Source organism: Apiospora marii (genome assembly GCF_038362585.1).
Source record: "Apiospora marii strain CBS 49790 chromosome Unknown utg000006l_segment0_segment0, whole genome shotgun sequence".
NCBI lineage: Eukaryota > Fungi > Ascomycota > Sordariomycetes > Amphisphaeriales > Apiosporaceae > Apiospora > Apiospora marii.
Window position 1 is genome coordinate 457,281 of NW_027117378.1, and position 20,868 is coordinate 478,148.

The following is a 20,868-nucleotide window of genomic DNA, read 5'->3' on the forward strand; positions in this document are numbered from 1 at the left end:
GATTGTTAGATTTGATAGAATGAGAACTACGATACAACAGTAAACACTTGACTGACAACTGAAGTGAATTGACCATAGTGGTGGATAAATGGATGTATATATTGACAACCTGGTAGTCAGATAGCATCAGCCGCTTACATAAATCTAGTATATACGGATTATTAACTTTGTCACGAACGATAGTAGTTGTCAATCCACCAATCAGTCCCTCTTTCCCTTCCTCCCACCACCGCCCTGCCGCGACCCATCCGTCGTGCTGCCGCTGCTAAACGTCGAGGAGCTGCCCTCGACGCGGAAGCTGAAGTCGACGACGCCGACCAGCTTGCTGACGTCGCGGACCAGGTCCTCGAGGTCGTCGCAGATGAGGCTGCTGCACACCTGCAGGACGGCGAACTCGGCGTACCCGGTCTCGGCCATGTTCTTGGCGTCGAGCAGGCCAAAGGGGCCGCCTTGGGGTACCGTGGCCGTGGCCGTGGTCGAGGGGGATGCCTGGTTCGTCCCCTGCTCCTCTTCTCTATCGCTTTCGTCACTGCTGCTGTTGCTATCGTCGTCACTGCTGCTGCTGCCGCTGCCAAGACTAATCTCGTCGCTGCCGCGCCGCTCCCGCCGATGCCGCCGCTTGGCCAGTATGCCCAGCCGCCGCGTCAGCGCGAACGGCCTCGGCAGCGGCATGTTGGGCGGCAGCGAGTGGCCCGTCTGGAGGGAGTGGGACAGCAGGGTCAAAGTGCAGACGATACCGCGCTTGGTGGGCACGACGTCGGCCATGAGCTCGGCGAGGGCGTCGATCCAGGCGCGGTCCGGCCTTTCCGTCTCCGCGGGCCCTTCTTTCCCCGGAGGTGAATAGCCGACCGTGTGGGCCATGAGGGTCAGGTAGGAGGTGATGCGCGTGGCGCGCTTGATGATGTCCTCGTAGACGGCGCGCGGGAAGGCGCCGCCGAGGGTGGGCTCCCAGCGCTGCCAGTCGGCGTGCAGCTTCAGCGAGGGCAACAATAGCAAAAGCTTGCCGAGCAGGAGCTGGCGGTGCTTCTTGAGGCGGTTGGTCGGGGAGCGCTTGTGGCGGGGGTCGCCGCCGGTGCCGTGCAGCTTGGACTTGAGCGACTCGTCGATGACGCTGAAGTAGTTGGCCAGCAGGTACAGCGTCGCGGACAGGTCGCGGCGGATCCAGGTGCGCTCCGTCAGGGGCGAGGGGAAGACGGTCCAGAAGAAGGCGACGGCGCAGCCGGCGGCGACGCAGGCCAACCGATACGGGGCGAGGGTGTAGATGGGGTAGTAGACCTGGCCGCTGGCCTCGGAGGCGGCGACGCCCAGCTTGACCACCTGCAGCTCGTAGCCGATGATCATGACGTGCGTCACCATGCAGATCATGACGGCGGGCGTGAACTGCGGGAACTTGAGGAGGAAGTAGTGCTCGAAGACGAGGAAGACGAAGAGGAAGACGAGGATGCCGGGCACCCGCTCGCCGACGATGTACCAGTTCACCAGCGACAGGACCATGGAGACGACGGTGCCGCCCACGCGGCAGAAGAAGCCCTGGATGGATTGGCCGGATGCTGTATCAGTCAATTAGCAAACAACGAACCTTAGTTAAACGGATATGGGGATGGACTTACACTGGGTCATGCCGATGGCAATGATAATCATGGCCCAGACCCCGCGCTGCTGCTGGAAGAACTGCTGCGTCGGCTCGAGGAAGTTGACGATGCCGATGGTCATGGTGGCGCAGGCGACGCGGACCCCGAACATGCTGGCCTCGGACGAGAAGAACTTCGAAAAAGCCCGGACGCCCTCGCCGAGCCGCTCCCACGCGTTGGCGGGCGGCAGGTGCTCCGGGTCCTTCTTCTTGGTCGCGAAGCTGTCGCCCATGTAGACGATGTTGGCCGCATCCAATAAATCGTTGCTCTCGGTGGACTCGCCCTCGCTACTACTAAAAATGGACGAGACCCACTTCTTGATGCGGCGGTACTTGGGAATAATTAAACGGTTCTGGGCCATGGTCCCGTCGGCCGCCTTCTGGTCGGCAAAGGCCACGAAGCCCCGCACCGAGTCCCCGATCTCCGTCATCAGCTTCTCGATGTAGAGCAGCAGGAAGAGCTGGAACTGGTCGCGCTGGTGCCGGTTGCCCCGGCTCGGGTACGACGGCATGGTCTCCAGGTCCGCGCCCGCAGCGGCCGCCGCCGACTCGTCAAAGGCGAGGCCCCGCTGGCTCGCCCAGGACGCCAGGATGTCCACCTTGACGGCCTCGAAGCTCTTGGCCTTCTCCTCGAGCAGCCGGGCGAACCCGGGGTCGCCGGGCTGCACCGCGTCGCCCTTGGCCTCCACGTCGGCCGCGGCATCCGCCTTCTTCTTCTTCTTCGGTTTCGGCAGGATCTCCAGCACCAGCCCGGCGTGCTCGAGCCCCTGGTCCAGGGCCTCGGACAGGGTCTCGAGCGGCTCGTGCAGCTGCTTCATGATCTCGTTCCAGATGCGCTTCTCGGCGTTCTTCTCCTCGACCACGTCGGCCGGGGTGTCGCGGTCCGTGTTCCAGCCGCGGCGCTCGGCGATGCGCTGGAAGATGTCGATCACCGTCGACAGGCCGATGATGGGGATGAGGCAGGAGCGCAAATGATAAAACAGCATCTTGACGTCGCCGCCGTCGAGCTTGCCCCACGCGAAGTCCCGCTTGGCGAAGGGCAGGTCCGCCTGCATCTTGCCGCTGAGCTGGCGCAGGCTGGCGATGGTCTGCTTGACCTGCTCCGCCTCGGCGCGGTTGTTCATCTGCATTTTCGGCGCGGGAGGAGGCACAGGAGGCTCGCCGTTCTTGCTGGCCTTGCTGGCCTTCTTCTCGAGCCGGCGCGACTTGATGCGCTGCAGGAGCCCCGTGCCGACGCGGGCGACGGGCTCGGCGAACATGTCCTCGTTCTCGAGGCTCTGCAGGTACGCCTTCTCCTGCCGGACGGCGCCGCGCATGAGCGTGAGGGCGGCGCGCATCTGGCCGTACGTGACTTTCCGGCTGGGCAGCGGGAAGACGAGCAGCGAGGCGCCCGTGGCCAGGCCCATGGCCGCCAGCATGGCGACCAGGATGCGCCGGATGACCGACTCGAAGGCCGCGTTGCTCGTCATCTGCGGGCTGAAGGTGCAGCTGATGCTGGTCAGGATGGAGTAGAGGATGACGGGCACGTTCAGCGTCGGGTACATGGCCCGCAGCACGTTGACGAACCAGATGCTGACGAAGAGCCCTGGTGGTGTATCTTCGGTTAGCGGATTGTGGTTCTTTCTGTTCAGTTCGGAAAATGGCAACGCCCGAAGAAGAGAGTCGAGGAAGAAAGTGAGAGTGGACGAAGACAGAACTTACAGACTGCGGACACGGCGGACTGGCTCGAGTTGTAAGTCGGGCGTCTTGTGACGGGGTCTATGCTAGGACCGGTCTGCGTGTGCAGCCGGGCCTGAAGCGATGACCACAAGATTAATCTACATCATCACGAAGTCAGTCCTCATATTGCTCAAGCAGGAAGGCCAGGATATGAGAGCAAGTGAGTCCCATATGAAATATTGGGGAGCTGGCTTGGTCGTCTTCTTATGACCAGGGTAGACAGGGACACAACTTACAGGCCCATGGCAGCGCCGGCGCAGACGAAGATGACGTTGAGCACCACATTCTGCAGAAACTTGCCACGAGGCAGGATGGAGAGACACAGGACGCTGATGATGCCGACGAGGTAGCCCAGCGTGGTGAAGTAGTGGGCGACGGCGGCGTGCTGGTAGATGGCGATGCCGATGGTGGGCGCAACCGCTCCTCTATATTTCACGCTAAGTCAGTATATGCATTATGTGTATAGTCAAGTATATATATAGAGTGTATACCTAAGACATAATGTCTATGTCTTTGAACGAATTGCAAGAGTCGCGTACGTGAGGTTGAATGAATGCTGGTAGAATCTTGCTTACTTGACCATGATGAGGAATGTCGGCAGGTCGATGGGGGTGAAGCCCATCTTGGCCAGCCTCCCCGGCTTCTTGGGCGCGGGAGCCGCCGTTGCCGCAGCCTCCTTCCCCTTGGAGGCGTGGCTGCCCTGCCGGTCGGCGCGGCTCAGACTGGGCTTTATCTTCTCATCTTCTTCGGGGGCCGATGGGACATTCCCGCCACTACTGCGGCTGTCTGGGTCGTTGCTCGTCATGTTATGCCGGACATTGATCGATGGATGATGGATAGAACGAAGACAGGAGGATGACGACGGCTGGCAAGTGAATGCAAAAACAAAGCGGGAGAAGTACCGGGTTTTTCGCGATATACTTTTTAGCAGGAGGCCGGGCACCAATCAGGAAGAGCGCCACTGGTGTGGATGGAACATGCGACGGAATATAGTAGGATTAAGGATTAACGAGTTAAAGTATGTGTGTGTTTGTTTGTACAGTCGCAAGCCGCAGCATGTGCAAAAAGAAATTCCCCAGATTCTTGATGGTCGGGTCGTTCGTCACGACACGCACTTGGTTCGCGCTACTTTCCTTCTAGTCCTTCCTCACCGTGTCGAAAATGGGCACTGGGCGCGATAGAAAAACGAGCTGAAAGAAAAATATGGGCGCCCGCGCACGGCAGTACCGACGTAATCGAGAAGAGCTAATGGCTAATGGCTGTCGAGGTGGGGCGTGGCGGTCGGCATTGCATTGGGCAATCAGTCGAATCAAGATCCGCATGGAGATGGATGGTTTTCTAGTCATGTCGTGCACCGACTACCTGGGCCAGTCAGCTGGGATCATCCAAAAGCGCGACGATAAGGCTTCAATGCACAAGATCCCGAAATAGACATGTTGTGCTTGTTATACAATGCATGAGATACTTGGGCTGGTCAGACACGGAAGTGAAATATAGTGGTTCGTGTGTACGTACGGGTGATGATTCAGCTTGGCCGGTTACGAGCGACCAATAGAAAAAATACAAAAACATCCGCAACGTCAAAGCATTGATGCATTTCTATCCATTCCTCCATTCGTCCAGTAAATGGCGTGACCAGTGCTGGCTGGCTGGCTGGCTGGCTACGAGATGAGGACCTTGAGGACAACCTTGATGGAGCCCGAAATAGCCGATGCACCAGCTATCTATATGGTGGACTACCCTCTTCACTGATGTGCCTCCCTTCTTTTCCTCTTGGATGCGGACATGTCACGAGATGAAGCCATGCAGGGGCGAACGAAGACCATATGGTTAACCGTTTTTACTTTGATTTGAATTAAAATAAGCTGCGTCTGCTAAGCAATATCGTTATGGAATTTCTCTTCTTTTCTATACAAGAACCCCAGTTGCCCAGGATATCATAAAACGCCGCCGCCAATCCCGCTGTTGTTATAACACTTTATTGTTCCGTTCCCGATTGAGGAAGACAAGACTTATCGGCTGGTGTCGACAACCATGCGGCCGGCGATCTGGTTGGCCTTCATGAGGTCGAAGACGCCCGACAGCTCGCTGAGGCCGACGACCTTGTAGGGCGCCTTGATGAGGCCGCGGGTGAAGAAGTCGAGGGCCTCGGCCGTGTCCTGGCGGTTGCCCACGTACGAGCCCTGTATCCGGATCATGCGGACGACGCAGTCGAAGACGGGCGCCTTGAGGTACGCGCCCGCCGGCATGCCGACGCACACGACGGTGCCGCGGCTGCGCACGTACTGCGTCGCCTGCTGGAAGGGGCCCTCGGACACGGCCAGCACGATGACGCCGTGCGGGCCGAAGCCGTCGGGCGTGGCGTTCTTGACGTCGGCCACGACGTCCTTGGACTTGGTGAAGTCGACAAAGGCCGAGGCGCCGAGCGACTCGCACATCTTGCGCTTCTCGTCGCCGCCGTCAATACCGATGGCGTGGATGCCCATGGCCTTGCAGTACTGCAGGGCCAGCGAGCCCAGACCGCCACCAGCACCAACGATGGCGACCCACTGGCCGGCGCGGGCGCCCGACTCCTTGAGGGCCTTGAAGACGGTGATACCGGCGCAGAGGACGGGGGCGACGGCCTCGAGGGAGACGTCCTTGGGCAGGCGGGCGACGTGGGCGGCCTTGCCGATGGCGTACTGCTGGAAGGTGCCGTCGACGGTGTAGCCGGACAGGCGGGCGTTAGGGCAGAGGGGCTCCTCCATCTGGCGACAGAAGGAGCAGGTCATGCAGGAGCCGTTGAGCCACTTGATGCCGGCGTGGTCGCCAATCTCGATGTCGTTGACGAGCTCGCCCTTGGCGACGACGACACCGGCGCCCTCGTGACCACCGACCAGCGGCATCTTGACGGGCAGGGGCCAGTCGCCGTTCATGGCGTGCAGGTCGGTGTGGCAGACACCCGAGTACTTGATGTTGATGAGGACCTCATCGGGGCCGGGCTTGGGCACGGGGATCTCCTTCTTGATGATGGCTGGAAGGCATGTCAGCATTGTTGGGGATTCATGGAAATGATTGGTTGACTGGTTGTTGTGGGAGGCGGGAAGAAGTCCAAGAAAGAAAGAAGGTATACTCACGTCCGCCGACCTGCTCGACCACCATAGCCGTCTGAGTCTGAGGAACCGACATGATGGGCGAAGATGTGATGTTTCTTGCTGGACTATAGACGGAGAAACTGGATGATGGTTGACGAAAGACTCCGGATAGACGGGGAGTCTTATAGTATTGTTGGAGGGATTGTTGAAGGGGTCTGAAGTGTCTTGGTTTGATGATGCAGCTGAATGTTCGAGATGCCATGATGGAGGGAAGAGGAGAAACCTATTTATACAAATGAACGTTCATCTCAAAAGGGTGCGTAGTGCGTTGGGTCACACAGTAGCAGAGAGTCCGTCATCGATATCCGAAGCCCGTGTGGTAACAGTACAGCATGCAGGTAACAAAAGATTGTTTTTTTTTTTTCTTTCTCTTTCCGATGGCCCTTTTGCTGCTTTCCCCGACGACCTGCGCCGCAACACCAATCAGGTGTTATCCGGAAGACGGCGGCATAGGCTAGGGACACGGGCGAAAGCAGGGGAGAGCAAGCAGAGCTGCGGATTGACACTTCATGACGACGGGTCTAGATCACACGCATATGGCACCACCTTGGAGACCAGCTCTGACCAGGGACCCCGCCGCGCGCGAGAGCCAGCACCAGGAGGGCGCGCGGGCCTATCGGCAGGTGCCCCTTTGGTTTGGGCGCAAGGGAAAACGGGGGAGGGAATCCCGAGAGTAACGCCGGGCGCCCGGGAAGTCGGTCTGGTCTCTCTTGGTCTTGTCTCTCGTTAGTTCGGTCAATAGGTATGTTAGGTTGCATGTTCGGAACACGTTTTACTGTACTCCTCTCTCCCTAACGTACTCAGCTCCAGCTCGGTTGCAATGGGTGGTTTGGGGATATTGGCTGATCGTTGGGTCTTGGGAGCAGCTTAGTGGCCCGCACAACTGGAGACTTCTTGGCTGCTGCTGGGCCTGGGCTGCACGCAGCAACTGCAACCGCAACTGCTCGCCTGCCAATTCACAGCCTACGACTTACTACCCCCAACCACTATGACCATTCCGGACGGGCATGATGCAACTCCAAGTATAAGTCAGACCGAACTACGTATAAGGTTCAGCCTGCCAGGATGTGTTGGGGCCTGCTGATTGGCCAATGGCGCGTCGACTTCGGACGAGCGGGCATATTCCTGCCGGGCTGGCTTCTCATGCAATGCAGAAAACGCACACGACGACGACGAGTCAATCAATGCTACAACGGGGATGTTGACTAATAGCCCGAGCGATAGAGAGATTGGCCCTCAATAGAACGTACTGTAGATCCGGTACTGCTTGACCACTCACTGCATGCCTGGCCCGGTCTAATGGGAGTGGTGATTTGCTATCTTTTCGGTTTACTGTAGATGTGGTAGGGAGGGGGAGGGGTCGTCGGCCAGCAGGTGGTTCTGGAGGGGTAGCTTTTGGTTTGCAGGGCACGATACGATGCGACGATGCGACCTCGATGCATACTGCAGGGTCTATCATCAATCTCGCCTCTTTCTTTCTTCGCTAGATTCGCTTGTCGTCTCACTCTTCGCCTCATTTCTTGCCTCTCTCTACCTCGTAATCACCCTGCTCGTAGTAATTGTAACCCCTCTAAAGTTTCCATAACCAGACCAACCTCTCGCTCCCTCTGGGCTCATTCGTTACAGGGCCAGGCCGAGAGCGACAGGTGAGGATGTCGGGCAAAGTGTCGGACAGCGCCGGCCCCAGTTTTTACATAAGCCACTTCTGGCTTCTCACTTTCTGGCCACCACGCGGTTGCAAGAAAGTGGCCTGATCATGCCATCGAAATCGCTCCAGATGAACCGAAATGGAGCCCCCAATCGAGGGTTTCCCAATGCGATGGCACCGTGATCATGCGTTTTTGCCCGCGCAGCCGTATGTTCTTTTTTCGTTTCTAGTTCCCGAGTCCCCATTTCCCCCGGCGTCTTGTAACAGGCCCGACATTTGGCCCGATTGTAGCTTCAGATCTCCTACTAAGGGTCCGAATATCGAGGAAAACATCATGTTGTTTTCCGAGCAGAGAAAATTAAAACCCTCAACTTCGCGAAAAACGGTCCAGAGAGGCCGGGCAAATTGACGCCACAGTTCGGCCGAATGGGATCCTATGTAACTTGCAATGCTGCATTGGAGAGTTCGTTCATGCGTCAATTCATTGTCCGGTCACGGGGTCAGCCGTTCGTTACCAGCAAATCGAAATTGGTTCGGGCAATCTTTGCCTTCCTAGCTGCAACGGTCTCCAACGTGTGCCTGCTGTACGGAGCATGTCTTGATGTCAAGTCCAGCCGATCATTGAACAACAAACATGGCAGCTTCCAAGCCAAGCCATGGAGAACTTGGGAGATCCTTTCGATCCTCCCTCTGTCGTTGGCCGCAGATGCGTCCGCGGGCCAGGGTTCAGGACTCTCAGCTCCTTGCTCCTGGGGCCCCTTAGCTCCCACTCTCCCACTTCCTTACTCAGGGATTCCGGTCATCTGATCTACCAACGGAACCTCGTGGGTCTCCTTCCTCCTCCTCCCGCAGCAAACTAACGTCAGAAACAAACAAAAATGATGCATTTGTCCGAATCTCCCCTTTGGCCCGAGTTTCAGCGTGCAAATCACTTTCGAATCCAATGCAAGCGCATCCATTTGAAGCATCTCCGACTAGGTAACGAACAACTCATCACAATTTCCCCGCAAACGCCACAACGTTCTCCTGCAGTAGTCGTTTGGAGCGGCAACCGGCCGCCGCCATTGGATCCGTTCAGATGGAACATGCAAGAAGCCCAAGAAACAATGCCAAATGCAAAAAAGCAAGCGTGTCTTATTATGATTATTGCAGACTAACTAGCTAGCATGCTACTACTACTTCAAAAGGTATGAGATCTAGATATTACCCCAACATGCATGGCCAGTTAGCGGGCGCCGGGTAGATGATCTGTCCCCTTGTCCGTCGCCGTCCGCCTCAAACTCTGTTTCTGTGACGAGCGATACCTGTGTTAAGTATGTAGAGACTAGCCGTCGAGGGTCTGGTGTAGCACGTTGACGCGGTAGCTCTCGCTCTTGCGCATGAGCTCCTCGTGCGTGCCCCTCTCGACGCACCGGCCATCCTCAATCATGAAAATCACGTCGGCCCGGCGGATGGTATGGAGCCGGTGGGCAATGGCCACCACCGTGATCCCCTTGGCCGCCTGGTCCAGCCCTTCCTGTAGCAACCGCTCCGACTCGGCGTCCAGGGCGCTCGTCGACTCGTCCAGCAGCAGCATGCGCGGCCGGCGCACCAGGGCGCGCGCGATGGCGAGGCGCTGCTTCTGCCCGCCCGACAGTTGGCTGCCGCCCGTGCCGCAGGGGGTGTCGTACCCCTCGGGCAGCGACATGATGGTGTCGTGGATGTTGGCGAGGCGGCAGGCCGCTTCGATCTCCGACTGCGCCGGCTCGTGGTCGGGACGGGCGCCCAGGGCGATGTTGAACCGGATGCTCCCATCGAACATGATGCTGTCCTGTGGTACCAGGCCAATCTCGTCACGGAAGAGCGGCTCGCTCTTGGCGGCGATGTCGACCCCATCGATTTTGATGATGCCCGAGTCCGGACGGTACATACGTTCCAAGAGGGCAATGATGGTGGACTTTCCGGCACCACTGGGGCCGACCAGAGCACAGAACTGACCGGGACGGATCGAGAGGTCAAGGCCCTTCAGCACCTGCCTGTTCGGGCGGGCCGGATAGGAAAACATTAAGTTGTCGAAGCTGACACTCATACCCCCCTCCTTCGTCTGCGGCGCCACCTTTGCTTCGACAGCAGCCTCCGGGTCGTCATCTTTGCCGCCCGCTGGCTTCGTCTTGTGCTGGTCCATCTGCTGGTTGGATCCGAGCTCGATCACGTCGAAGATTCGGCTCGCGGCCCGACCGGCGTTGGTCACCTCGGGCGCGAGCGTGAACAGCTGGCCCCAAAGCTGGGCGCTGACCAGCAGGGCGATGAGCACGATGAAGAACTGCGTCTGCGTGTAGTGGCCCTCGATAATCTGCTTGGCGCCCCACCAGTAGGCGAGCGCGTAGATCATGTTGGAGATGCTGTTGGTGAGGGCGAGGAACAGGTTGATCCAGATGCTGGACCGGAACATCTCCTTGCGCGGCGTCTTGAGCGAGCGGCGGTAGGTGCCAAGGACTTCCTGCTCGAGCGAGAGCGCGGCCACCGTCTTGATCGAGTTCACGGCCTCGACCGTGATGCTGACGGACTTGGCATACGCCGACTCGTGCCGCGCGGCAAACTGCGTCAGGAGGCGGATCTGCATGATGCCTGCTCCCAGCATCAGGGGAACGACAGCGAGGCAGACCAGCGCGATTCTCCACGCGATGATGTGCGACAAGATGACGGCCACGATGAAGTTGACCCCGATGGAGAATATCGTTCCAATAATGGACCCGGTCAAACCGCCCACAGCGATGGAATCATTGGTAAGGAAAGTCAGCAGCGTCGATGGCGTGCGGTTCTCCGACTGGTGCCAATGCAGGTCCTGCTCCAGCAGAGAGCGGAAGGAGAGCGTCCGGATGGAGTAGAGAACCCGCTCGGCCACGGTACCGAATGCTGACCAGCTGATGCCGTTGGCGAAGAGCTCGATGATGGCAAGGATGAAGAACATCAGCCCGTAGAAGCTTCCAGCCGACCGAACGCTGTCTTCGCCCTCGCAGGGGCTCAAGGCCTCAACGGTGTGACCGAAGATGACCGCAGCGCCAGAGTACGCTCCACCGACGACAAGTGACGAGGTAAAAGCGACCAGAAGTAAGAGGGAAAATGGTCGTGTAAACTTGTGCATGGTCTTCATAGTTCCCCAGGTAGTCCTCTTGGCTGTAGGCTTGGATTCCTCACTGGGCGTGGGCGTCTCCGATGCTGGCTCGCACGTTTCGGCTCCGGGTGACTTCTCCGGGTCGTCCGCCAGTGTCGGCTCGACTACCTTCTCAGGGTCCGTTTCCGGGTCTTTGGATGTCTTGGATGTAGCGATGCTCGAGTTATCCGAGCCCATATTCTGCAGCCGAACTAGCGCAGCGTAGGCGTCGTCCTTGGCCAGGAGCTCAGCGTGGCTTCCCTGCTCAATGACGCGGCCATTCCGCATCACAATGATATTGTCGGCCGACTTGACGGTCGCCAGCCTGTGGGCGATGGACACCACCGTCTTGCCAACCGTAGCCTCTTCGATTGCTTTCTGGATACGTAGCTCGCTGCCCGAGTCTAGTGATGATGTAGCCTCGTCAAGAACCAAAATCTGGGGATCCTTTACCAGGGCTCGCGCGAGAGCGACTCGTTGCTTTTGTCCGCCGCTGAGCAAATCACCATTAGAACCAACCATGGTACCGTAGCCGTATTCAAGGTGATCCAAAAAGGCCGTCGCGTCGGCCATGGTCGTCGCCCGCTGTACCATCTGCACGATCTCGACCGCCTGTTGTCCGTAGGCAGCAGCGGCCGTTTGCATATCCGTTCCCTTGCGCACCTGTTCCGCGATCTCTGCCAGACCGTTGCCGAGAAGGAATTCCTGAAGCTCGGAGTGGGCTGGTCGCGGAGAGTTGATGAGCCCGAGGGCAACGTTTTCCAGAACAGACCTGTCGAGGAGTAGCGGATCTTGCTGTACCAGGCCTATGTGGCTTCGGAGTTGACGGACATTCAGATCGCGCAGGTTCCTCCCGTCGACGAAAATGGCGCCTCCGTCGGGATCGTACAGTCGGGTAAGCAAGCCTGCAATGGTAGACTTGCCTGATCCAGATAGTCCCACAACTGCCGTGCGTTTCCCTTTGGGGAAGTGTAGGGAGACGTCGCGGATCACGGGCACGTCGGGCCTAGAGGGGTAAGTGAATGAGACGTTCTCCAGCTTGAAATCGCCCTCAATGAGTCCAGAAGAATCGACACCATTATCGACCGTGCCGTCAATACTAGACAGACGCCCAATATCCTCCTCCAAACGAGCAAAGGATGCCGCGGCAGATCCGAAGATTTGCAGGAACGGTGCCATTTGACTCAGGACAATAGTTCCTATTCATGGTATTAGCGGTTGTTTCGCCAATCCCCTCGTAGAACATTTAGTTCACTCACCATCGACGAGGATGAAAATAATGGTATAGATTGTGCCCACGCTCATATCGGTGGTACGACCGCTTACCGCGTCCGCGATCGCCTGACTACCCTGCCAGTAGGCCAGACCGTTGGCGGAGTATGCCAGAAAGTAGAGCATGCCCGACTGGACGGCCGTGGCCATGGCCTTCTTGATGCCGTCCCGGCGGGCGTCGGTCAGCTTCTCGGTGAACTTCTTCTCCAGGCGGTCGTTGGCGCGGAACGCCTGCACGATGGTCACGTTGGACAGGCCCTCGAGCGCGACCGAGGACGCGGCCGCGATGTGGCCCGACACGAGGCCGGAGAACTTGCCCACGTAGTGGCCACCCAGGATCCCCATGCACATGAACGCGGGCAAGAGGGAGACGAGGATGCCGGCGAGCTTCGCATACTTGATGAAGGCCACAATGTAGGCGGTCACGAACATGGAGAAGACGCCGAGGACCAGGCCGACCTTCTCGGAGGTGCCGCCCTTGATGATGGCGATGTCGCCGCTGAGGCGCGAGGAGACCTCGCCGGCGGGGAGCTTGTCGAAAAAGGAGACCTCCTGCTTGAGCAGGGCGCGGAAGTACTTGGCGCGGAGGCGGTGGGCGAGGCGGTCGCCAAACAGGTTCCAGGAGACGATGTAGATGTAGATGAGCACGAACTGGGCGATGGCGAGGTAGAAGACCTTGAGCACCTTGTCGTTGACGGCCGCCTGGTACTGCGCCGCGTCGGTCGCCGCATCCCCGGCCGCGCACGTCGCCGAGTTGAGGTTGTCCAGCAGCTGGCCGAAGATGATGCCGATGAGCGGGAAGGGCACGCCGGCCGCAATGCACGACAGCGTGCCCGTTATCAGGAGGCCGATATCGACGAGGCCTGGCTCAGCATACCCCAGAAGTCGGAAGTACCTGAAGAAATGCCGGAAGAACTTGAGAATCGTATAAGTCAGTATCGCCTGTTGCCCATGATAGCTGCGTCTCATTGGAGAGCACATGACATGTGTGGCCACTCACCCGGGACAGCTTAGACCGCGGCTTCGGTGCTGCGGCCTCGACTCCGTTGCCGTCATTGGTTGCAACATCAGCTTCAGCGGCAGCGTCGGCTGGCTTCTGCCCTTGGAGGTCTTTCTCGGTCATCGTGCTATGTGCCCTTTGACCCGACTTCTTGCAAGACCAACATGCAATGAAGACTTTCTCAACAGGGCTCGGCCGCATCCATCATATGCAAACGCAGAAGAGCCGCAGCCCCGGCGTGCGGAAGCAATTGGCTCCGCATAGCTCTTGGCGGCAGCAACAGCAGCGAGCAAGCAACAACAGCACGAAAAACCCCGTTAGAGGCATCAGGCAGATCCGTCGACACCCATCACCCATCATGGGCTGCGGAGCCGGTCGAGGAGACCATTCAAGGGTTGCAGCCGTGCTGTTTTCGTCAATGTTATGCTAGGGGCGGGTCTGCGATGGAACCTCGCGCAAGTACATGGCGGTACTTGGGGGACTTGAGAAGAGAAAGAGGCAAGCCGATCAGGATTGGGCTCAGGGTGAACCCCACCTCGCGTCTTTAAGTCCTGGCCATCAGTGGAGCTTGGCGTGCAGCATCTGATAACTTAATATCGCCATTTCCTTACTGTGTGTGTGCGTGCGTGCAGCAATCTTGTCGTAATGCGAGCAGGCGAGGTAAGTGGTGAGTGGTGACGGGGGTAGATCAACCCAGAAACTATTATCAATCTAATCAAATCAGATCCATCGCCATGCCATATTGGTTGCAACCTGCCCGGAATCATCGCTAGACCTAGTTGGCTCTTGGGTGGCACATCCTTCCTCCAGTTAGCCGTCACCAGCCGCGAATTTGAATGGGGATGGTTGAAAAAGGCAAAAGCACGCACGAGGCCCTCTCGGCCCTCGAGTCAAATGACAAGATCCCGGGCAAAAGCAAATCAAAGTTATCAGATGGCACTAAGCAAGTCATGGCTTGGGGCGGTCGGGCCCTCCCTTCGGCTTCCCACCGTTTGACACTTGATGGGCATGCACAGTACGGGCAGTGTCCCTGCAACCTGCGCCGCTGCTCACTCGGATCAATTGACTGATCAATTGATTGAACTGCTGCATTTGCCCGCCTTTAGGTACCACCACCAACCACTGCTGACTGCTGACTGCGACAGCCAGGGCGGACTATTGCCCTGTACGGCCCTATGATGCCTGTCCTGCCCTGCCACAACTGCGGGGTCCCGTCCAACTGTCCAACTTCTTGATCCTCCTCCCTCTTGCCTCCTCACTTTGATCGCATGACAACCACTCTGATGCTAGTCAGCCCCGAATTTGTTGTGCTGGTGTCGTCAATCAAGGTCAATCAAAAGCATATGCTGCTAGTTTGGGTAGCAATCCCAGACCTTATCGCTGCCGTTTATGCTCTTTTTCATGCTACGATCCAAGTTATACGTTTTTTGTTTAATCGCCTTACCCGCGAATACTGCGCCGTGGTGGCGGTGAACTTTGGAACAGCTGCGGATTGACCCATCCGCTCGGCACGACCTGCAGGTTGGGAGGGTTTTTAGGCACACAGGCACGCTGCACGGCATGCAGAAACCCTGAAACCTTCCGTGACAACAGCCCTGACATTTCTGACTCCCACGTTGTAAGCGCCTTCTCTTTCGGAGATGGGTTCGTCTCATTGATTGGTGTTTCCGTGTGCCCATGTCGTTGATCGCGGCGTCGATCTGTTTTAAATATCTGGCACGTCCTCGACCGTCGTTCCTGTACATCCCCTTTTCGGAAATGTAAATTCATTGGATATATATATTTGATCTGGTCTTTTGGAAAGGAAAGGGGTTCCCTTTTTTGACTCGGTCACGATGCCTAACGAAATGGAAGACGCAAATAGTCGAGTACCGCTCATCCCGGCCGAGGGTTCCGTGCCTATCCAAGTTTATGGGTCCACGTTGTCGCCCAAGGACCAACATGCCAACGTCAGCATTTCCGAGACAGACGACAACAGTATCATGGCCGGCCACGACGATGAGGAAGACGCCGCCCAAGCCGGCGTGCAGCAAGCCGATGCCATCAACCTGGTCTGGACACGCTCTACGCTGATTGTGGCCTATTTCTTGTAGGTGTTGATGTTGTGTTATAGCTTTCAAGAAGAAAAGCTGGCTAATAGGGTACTTTTCCCATCTGAAGCATCTTTCTGTGCTCCTTTGCCTCGGCGCTGCAATGGCAGATCATCTCGAACCTCACCCCCTACGTAACCAGCGAGTTCTCCTCGCACTCGCTGATCCCGACCATTGGCATCGTCGCCTCGATTCTCAGTGGCGTGCTGAAACTGCCCATCTCCAAGGTCATTGACGCATGGGGCCGGCCCCAGGGCTTAGCGGCCGTCGTGGTGCTAGCTACGATTGGCCTGATACTAATGGCTGCATGCACCAACATCAAGACTTATGCCGCTGCCCAGGTACATACCTCCAACCACGCATTCATTTCCTTATATCGAATAGAGCGAATGCACTTTTTTGCTTCGCATCCTGAGATTTTGAAATGCTTGCAGCAAATGCTAACCCAAGCCGCAGGTGTTTTATCAAGTCGGCCTTAGCGGGTTCAGCTACATCCTCAGCATCATCATTGCGGACACGTCGTCCCTGAAGAACCGCGCCCTGGCCTTCGCCTTCTCGACGTCCCCGAGCCTGATCACGACCTTCATCGGACCCCCCATCGCCCAATGGTTCTACAAGCAGAGCAGCTGGCGGTGGGCCTTCGGCTTCTCCTCCGTCTCCTTCTTCCTGTTCTCGCTGCCCATCCTCGTGGTCCTCATGCGGAACGCCCGAAAGGCCGCCAAGCTGGGCGTCCTGCCGGCGGCGCCCCACGACGTCAAGGTCGCGCCCAAGAGCGCGACGTACTACTTGGAGGAGTTCGATGTGGTCGGGGTTGTCCTGCTGGCCTTGGGGCTGTCCATGATCTTCGTCCCGTTCTCCCTCGGCATCAAGACGTCGAACCGATCGAGCCTCGTGCTGGTCGCCATGGGCTTTGCGACGCTCTTCGCGTTCGCGGTGCACGAGAGGTACCAGGCCACGAAGCCAATCATTCCGTTCGGCTTGCTATTCTCCCGGAACACCGGCGGGTCTTGCCTTTTGATGATTGTGCTCTTCGTGTCCTACTTCTCGTGGGATTCGTACTACTCGTCCTACCTCCAAGTCGTGCACGGCCTCGACATTGCGGAAGCCGGCTATATCGACCATATTTACGGGCTGGGAAGCTGCTTGTGGGCGGCTGTGGTTGGTTATCTGATCCGGGTCTCTGATCGGTACAGGTGGCTAGCCTGGGCCGCACTGCCGTTCCATATACCAGGGTAAGGACCCCTGAACCATATCAATGCGACTAAGCCAAAATTATATCCATTGCAGAAGCTGACAGTAATCTAATAGGGGTGTTGCTATGATACTGTTCCGCCGACCGGATAGCTCCGTCGGCCTTCTGGTACTCTGCCAGGTCATGATCACCATCGGCGGCAGCACGCTCGTCGTCGTGGGCCAGATGGCCGTCATGGCCGTCTGCACGCACGCGGAACTCGCCTCGGTCATGGCCATCCTGTCGCTGGCCAGCTACATCGGGTCGGCCGGGGGCAACGCGCTGAGCGGGGCCATCTGGAACTCCACGCTGCCCAACGCGCTGGCGCGGCTCCTGCCGGACATGCCGGCCGAGGAGCTCGCGCTGCTGTGCGCCGACATGAAGCGGCAGCTGAGCTACCCGATGGGCAGCCCCGTGCGCGACGCCATCATCGCGGCCTACGACCAGGCCCAGGTCAAAATGTGCCTCGCGGGCACCGGGTTCGCGCTGCTGCAGATCGTGGCGGTCATGATGTGGAGGGATGTGCGGGTGAGCCAGACGCAGCAGGTCAAGGGCAAGGTGATATGAGTCATTTCGTTTTTTTTTTTTTTTTTTACCCCTTTTGGCATTTGATTTGCTATGATGGGGCGCCTCATCTTACGAAGTTTTACGATTTGACGAACAAATACATTACGGCGGCTCTCGCTACTATGCATGCATGGCTGGAAAAAGAAGCCTGCTTGGCGTTTTGGGATACAGGAGATATCACCACATATATACATACATACATGCATGAATAGATCTAGACAGACTTGATAGATTTGGTACCGCGAATATATGGAGACGAGACTATTTCCAAACCTTAGGCCTCTCTGATGCTACGCCGCTTGCGATTCGGGATGGTAACCCGCACCGCGTCCTCGCAGTTGATTAAAATTACGTCAACATTTTTAATTCAGTTAAGAGTCTGTCAATGTACTGGGCGACCCGACCCTCGATGGTTCGTGCTGTGCTGGAAAACCCCGTTAAAGTGATACACTGTACCTAGAAGGTGGATTTCCGACATCGCAGGCTATTGTGGGACACCCCTGACTGATGCGCGTCCGTAATCTTATCAGATCATCTGATTAGATCTTTTTTCTTCAATCTTTTCTCTTCGCACCCCACCATCAGCCACCCGAGCCATCCCTGATCCCAAGCACCAAGAACTTATCAATCTTGTCCGTCGGTTTCGTGACGTTCCCACTTACATCATTCTCCCTCGTAGTGGGCTGATGTTCCTGCTGGCTGTCCATCGCCATTGGCTGCGTCCGGGTTCCCACGATGCGACGCCAGCGCCAAACCTGCCTGCCTCTTGACCGCATTTGACCCGGTCCTCCGTCCAGCAACAATGGCGCGGCTCCGTACAGTAGGAGCAGCTAGCTAGCTCGCCCTGCCCCCGCTCAGTCCGTTCCCATTAGGAAGGAAGTGAGTTGAATGGTATTATCCTGTGATCCCTGGTTTCGAAGGGAATTTCTCTACATACTCGTGTTCCCTGGGTTACATCCTTGGCAACATCATGCCCTTTTTCGCTTGACTCGAAAGCAAATCAGAATCGAGGCCAGAATGTCCCGCCGAGGGGTTTTAGTTGGATCCGGCAAAGTCTTCTCCCTACTACCACACATATGCGTGTGTAGGCCACCTTTTGCTGCTCTCTCCAAGGTAAGTACCGTAGAAGAACTCGATCCCTGGTTCGTACCACACAATGGGGACATGCTTCTATCCAGCAAAAGGCATGTGGCATGGTAACCACCAGGCCCTAGTAGGCCATCCGGATCCACCAGATCGCATGCTAGGAGCTTCTTCGTCAGCCAGCTCGTCGGGCCTCGTTGCGAGTGCCTCGAGCCCGGTTGTCACTCTTAATGTTTCCAGATAATCAAACCATAATATCGCCGCCCTCGGTCTTAAGGTAGATGCGCAAACATAACGCTCTATTCTCTTGTGACCTAGACCCAACCTCGCGGGTTCAGTAATAGACATCATCACCATCACATACATCATGGCCACACAGCCGATAACGACGGCCTCGCTGCCCCTCGAGGCGGCCATGTTGGAGCGGCAGGCCATGTCGGTGCTGCAGGGCCCGGTCGACCCGCCGCTGGTCGACCTGACGCTGGGGGAGCTGCTGGACCTCCAGTGCCAGCACCACGGGCACCAGGAGTGCCTGGTGACGCCGTGGACGGGGGCGCGGTGGACGTACAACGAACTGAACCAGCAGAGCCTGCAGCTGGCGCGGGCGCTGGTGTCGCTGGGCATCGGGACGGGCGACCGGGTGGGCATCATGGCGGGCAACTGCGCCGAGTACGCCGCCGTCTTCTTCGCCGTCGCCCGCATCGGCGCCATCCTCGTCATCCTGAACAACACCTACACCCCGACCGAGGCGCAGTACGCCCTGTCCTTCTCCGACTGCAAGGTCTTCTTCACCACCAAGAAGATCGGGCGGACCGACAACACGAAGCTGCTGGCGGAGCTGGCGGCCAAGCAGGAGAAGAGTCCCAACGTCGTCATCATCCGCGGCGACGCGGGCCCCGCCTACCCGACCTACGCCGACCTGATCAAGCAGGGGCAGCGTACGAGCAACCACAACCTGCATCGGCTGGGCCGCAAGGTGCTGGCGCACAACGTCTGCAACCTGCAGTTCACGAGCGGGACGACGGGCCTGCCCAAGGCGGCCATGCTGACGCACCACAACATCGTCAACAACGCGCGCTTCATCGGCGACCGGATGCGGTTCACGGCCGACGACGTGCTGTGCTGCCCGCCGCCGCTGTTCCACTGTTTTGGATTGGTGCTGGGCCTCATGGCCGTCATCACGCACGGCGCCAAGATCGTCTTTCCCGAGGAGGTCTTCGACCCGGCGGCGGTGCTGCGGGCCCTGTCGGACGAGCGCTGCACGGCGGTGCACGGCGTCCCCGCCATGTTCGACACCTTGTTCAACCTGCCGCTGCCGCCGGGGTTCGACTGCGCGCCGCTGCGGACGGGCATCGTGGCGGGGGCGCCGGTGCCGCGGTACCTGATGGAGCTCATGGTGGAGCGGTTCGGCATGAGCGAGTTCACGAGCAGCTACGGGCTGACGGAGGCGAGCCCGACGTGCTTCAACGCCTTCACGGACGACGCCATCGACCGGCGGCTGACGACGGTGGGGACGCTGATGCCGCACGCGCGGGCCAAGATCGTCGACCACGACGGGCAGGTCGTGCCGCTCGGCCAGCGCGGCGAGCTGTGCATGGCGGGCTACCAGCTGCAGGCCGGCTACTGGAACAACTCGGAGAAGACGGCCGAGGTCATGGTGCGCGACGAGGCGGGCACGCTCTGGCTGCACACGGGGGACGAGGCCGTGTTTGACGATCAGGGGTACTGCACCATCACGGGGCGGTTCAAGGACATTATCATTCGGGGTAAGTGTTATTACTTTTTGATATTCTTTCTCCTACACTATCACATGGAACGGCCTTTGCTAACACTAAGTCAGGCGGCGAGAACATCTACCCCCTCGAGATCGAAGAGCGCCTAATGGCCCACCCCGTCATCACCAAGGCGATCGTGACGGGGCTCAAGGACGCCCACTACGGCGAGGCGGTGGCCGCCTTCCTGCAAGCGTCGTCCGAGGGCGAAACCTCTGAAACGCCCACCGACGAAGAGATGCGGGACTGGGTGCGGCAGAAGCTGGGCAAGCACAAGGCGCCCGCCCACGTCTTCTGGCTGGGCCGCGACGGCGTGCCGCTCGACGTGCCGCTGACGGGCAGCGGCAAGATTCAGAAGTTCAAGATGGCGCGGCTGGGGGAGGAGATGTTGCGGAAGCGGAGGTTGGAGAAGTTGTAGGGGAGGTATACGCTTGGGAGCTCACTTGTTAGAGTACATATTTACTATTAGATACACCATATACCTGGGAAAGAGAAACCGATCAACCAACTTTTACGCATATCTCACAATATATCAAGCGGCCAGTAGTTATCTACGGTCTTCATGCTGGCATAGGAGTAAAATGCGTTA

At 58.1% G+C, this 20,868-nt stretch overlaps 5 protein-coding genes across 5 annotated transcripts; 2 read left to right on the top strand and 3 right to left on the bottom strand.

The window, feature by feature from the left end:
- Window positions 1-201: 201 nt before the first annotated feature.
- On the bottom strand, window positions 202-4,154 carry PG985_009898 (uncharacterized protein; the record flags this gene model as incomplete). Its single annotated transcript, XM_066829666.1, has 5 exons — window positions 202-1,550; window positions 1,611-3,215; window positions 3,332-3,447; window positions 3,586-3,774; window positions 3,925-4,154. 5 exons carry the CDS (start codon window positions 4,152-4,154, stop codon window positions 202-204), a joined length of 3,489 nt encoding a protein of 1,162 aa, XP_066682056.1.
- Window positions 4,155-5,361: 1,207 nt separating this feature from the next.
- On the bottom strand, window positions 5,362-6,517 carry PG985_009899 (alcohol dehydrogenase; the record flags this gene model as incomplete). Its single annotated transcript, XM_066829667.1, has 2 exons — window positions 5,362-6,362; window positions 6,466-6,517. 2 exons carry the CDS (start codon window positions 6,515-6,517, stop codon window positions 5,362-5,364), a joined length of 1,053 nt encoding a protein of 350 aa, XP_066682057.1.
- A 2,938-nt stretch (window positions 6,518-9,455) lies between these two features.
- PG985_009900 (uncharacterized protein) lies at window positions 9,456-13,659 on the bottom strand (the record flags this gene model as incomplete). The annotated part of the gene is made up of 3 exons (XM_066829668.1): window positions 9,456-12,463; window positions 12,524-13,451; window positions 13,537-13,659. 3 exons carry the CDS (start codon window positions 13,657-13,659, stop codon window positions 9,456-9,458), a joined length of 4,059 nt encoding a protein of 1,352 aa, XP_066682058.1.
- A 1,724-nt stretch (window positions 13,660-15,383) lies between these two features.
- PG985_009901 (uncharacterized protein) lies at window positions 15,384-17,424 on the top strand (the record flags this gene model as incomplete). The annotated part of the gene is made up of 4 exons (XM_066829669.1): window positions 15,384-15,625; window positions 15,697-15,967; window positions 16,083-16,858; window positions 16,935-17,424. 4 exons carry the CDS (start codon window positions 15,384-15,386, stop codon window positions 17,422-17,424), a joined length of 1,779 nt encoding a protein of 592 aa, XP_066682059.1.
- A 1,450-nt stretch (window positions 17,425-18,874) lies between these two features.
- On the top strand, window positions 18,875-20,697 carry PG985_009902 (uncharacterized protein; the record flags this gene model as incomplete). Its single annotated transcript, XM_066829670.1, has 2 exons — window positions 18,875-20,273; window positions 20,348-20,697. 2 exons carry the CDS (start codon window positions 18,875-18,877, stop codon window positions 20,695-20,697), a joined length of 1,749 nt encoding a protein of 582 aa, XP_066682060.1.
- Window positions 20,698-20,868: the final 171 nt, after the last annotated feature.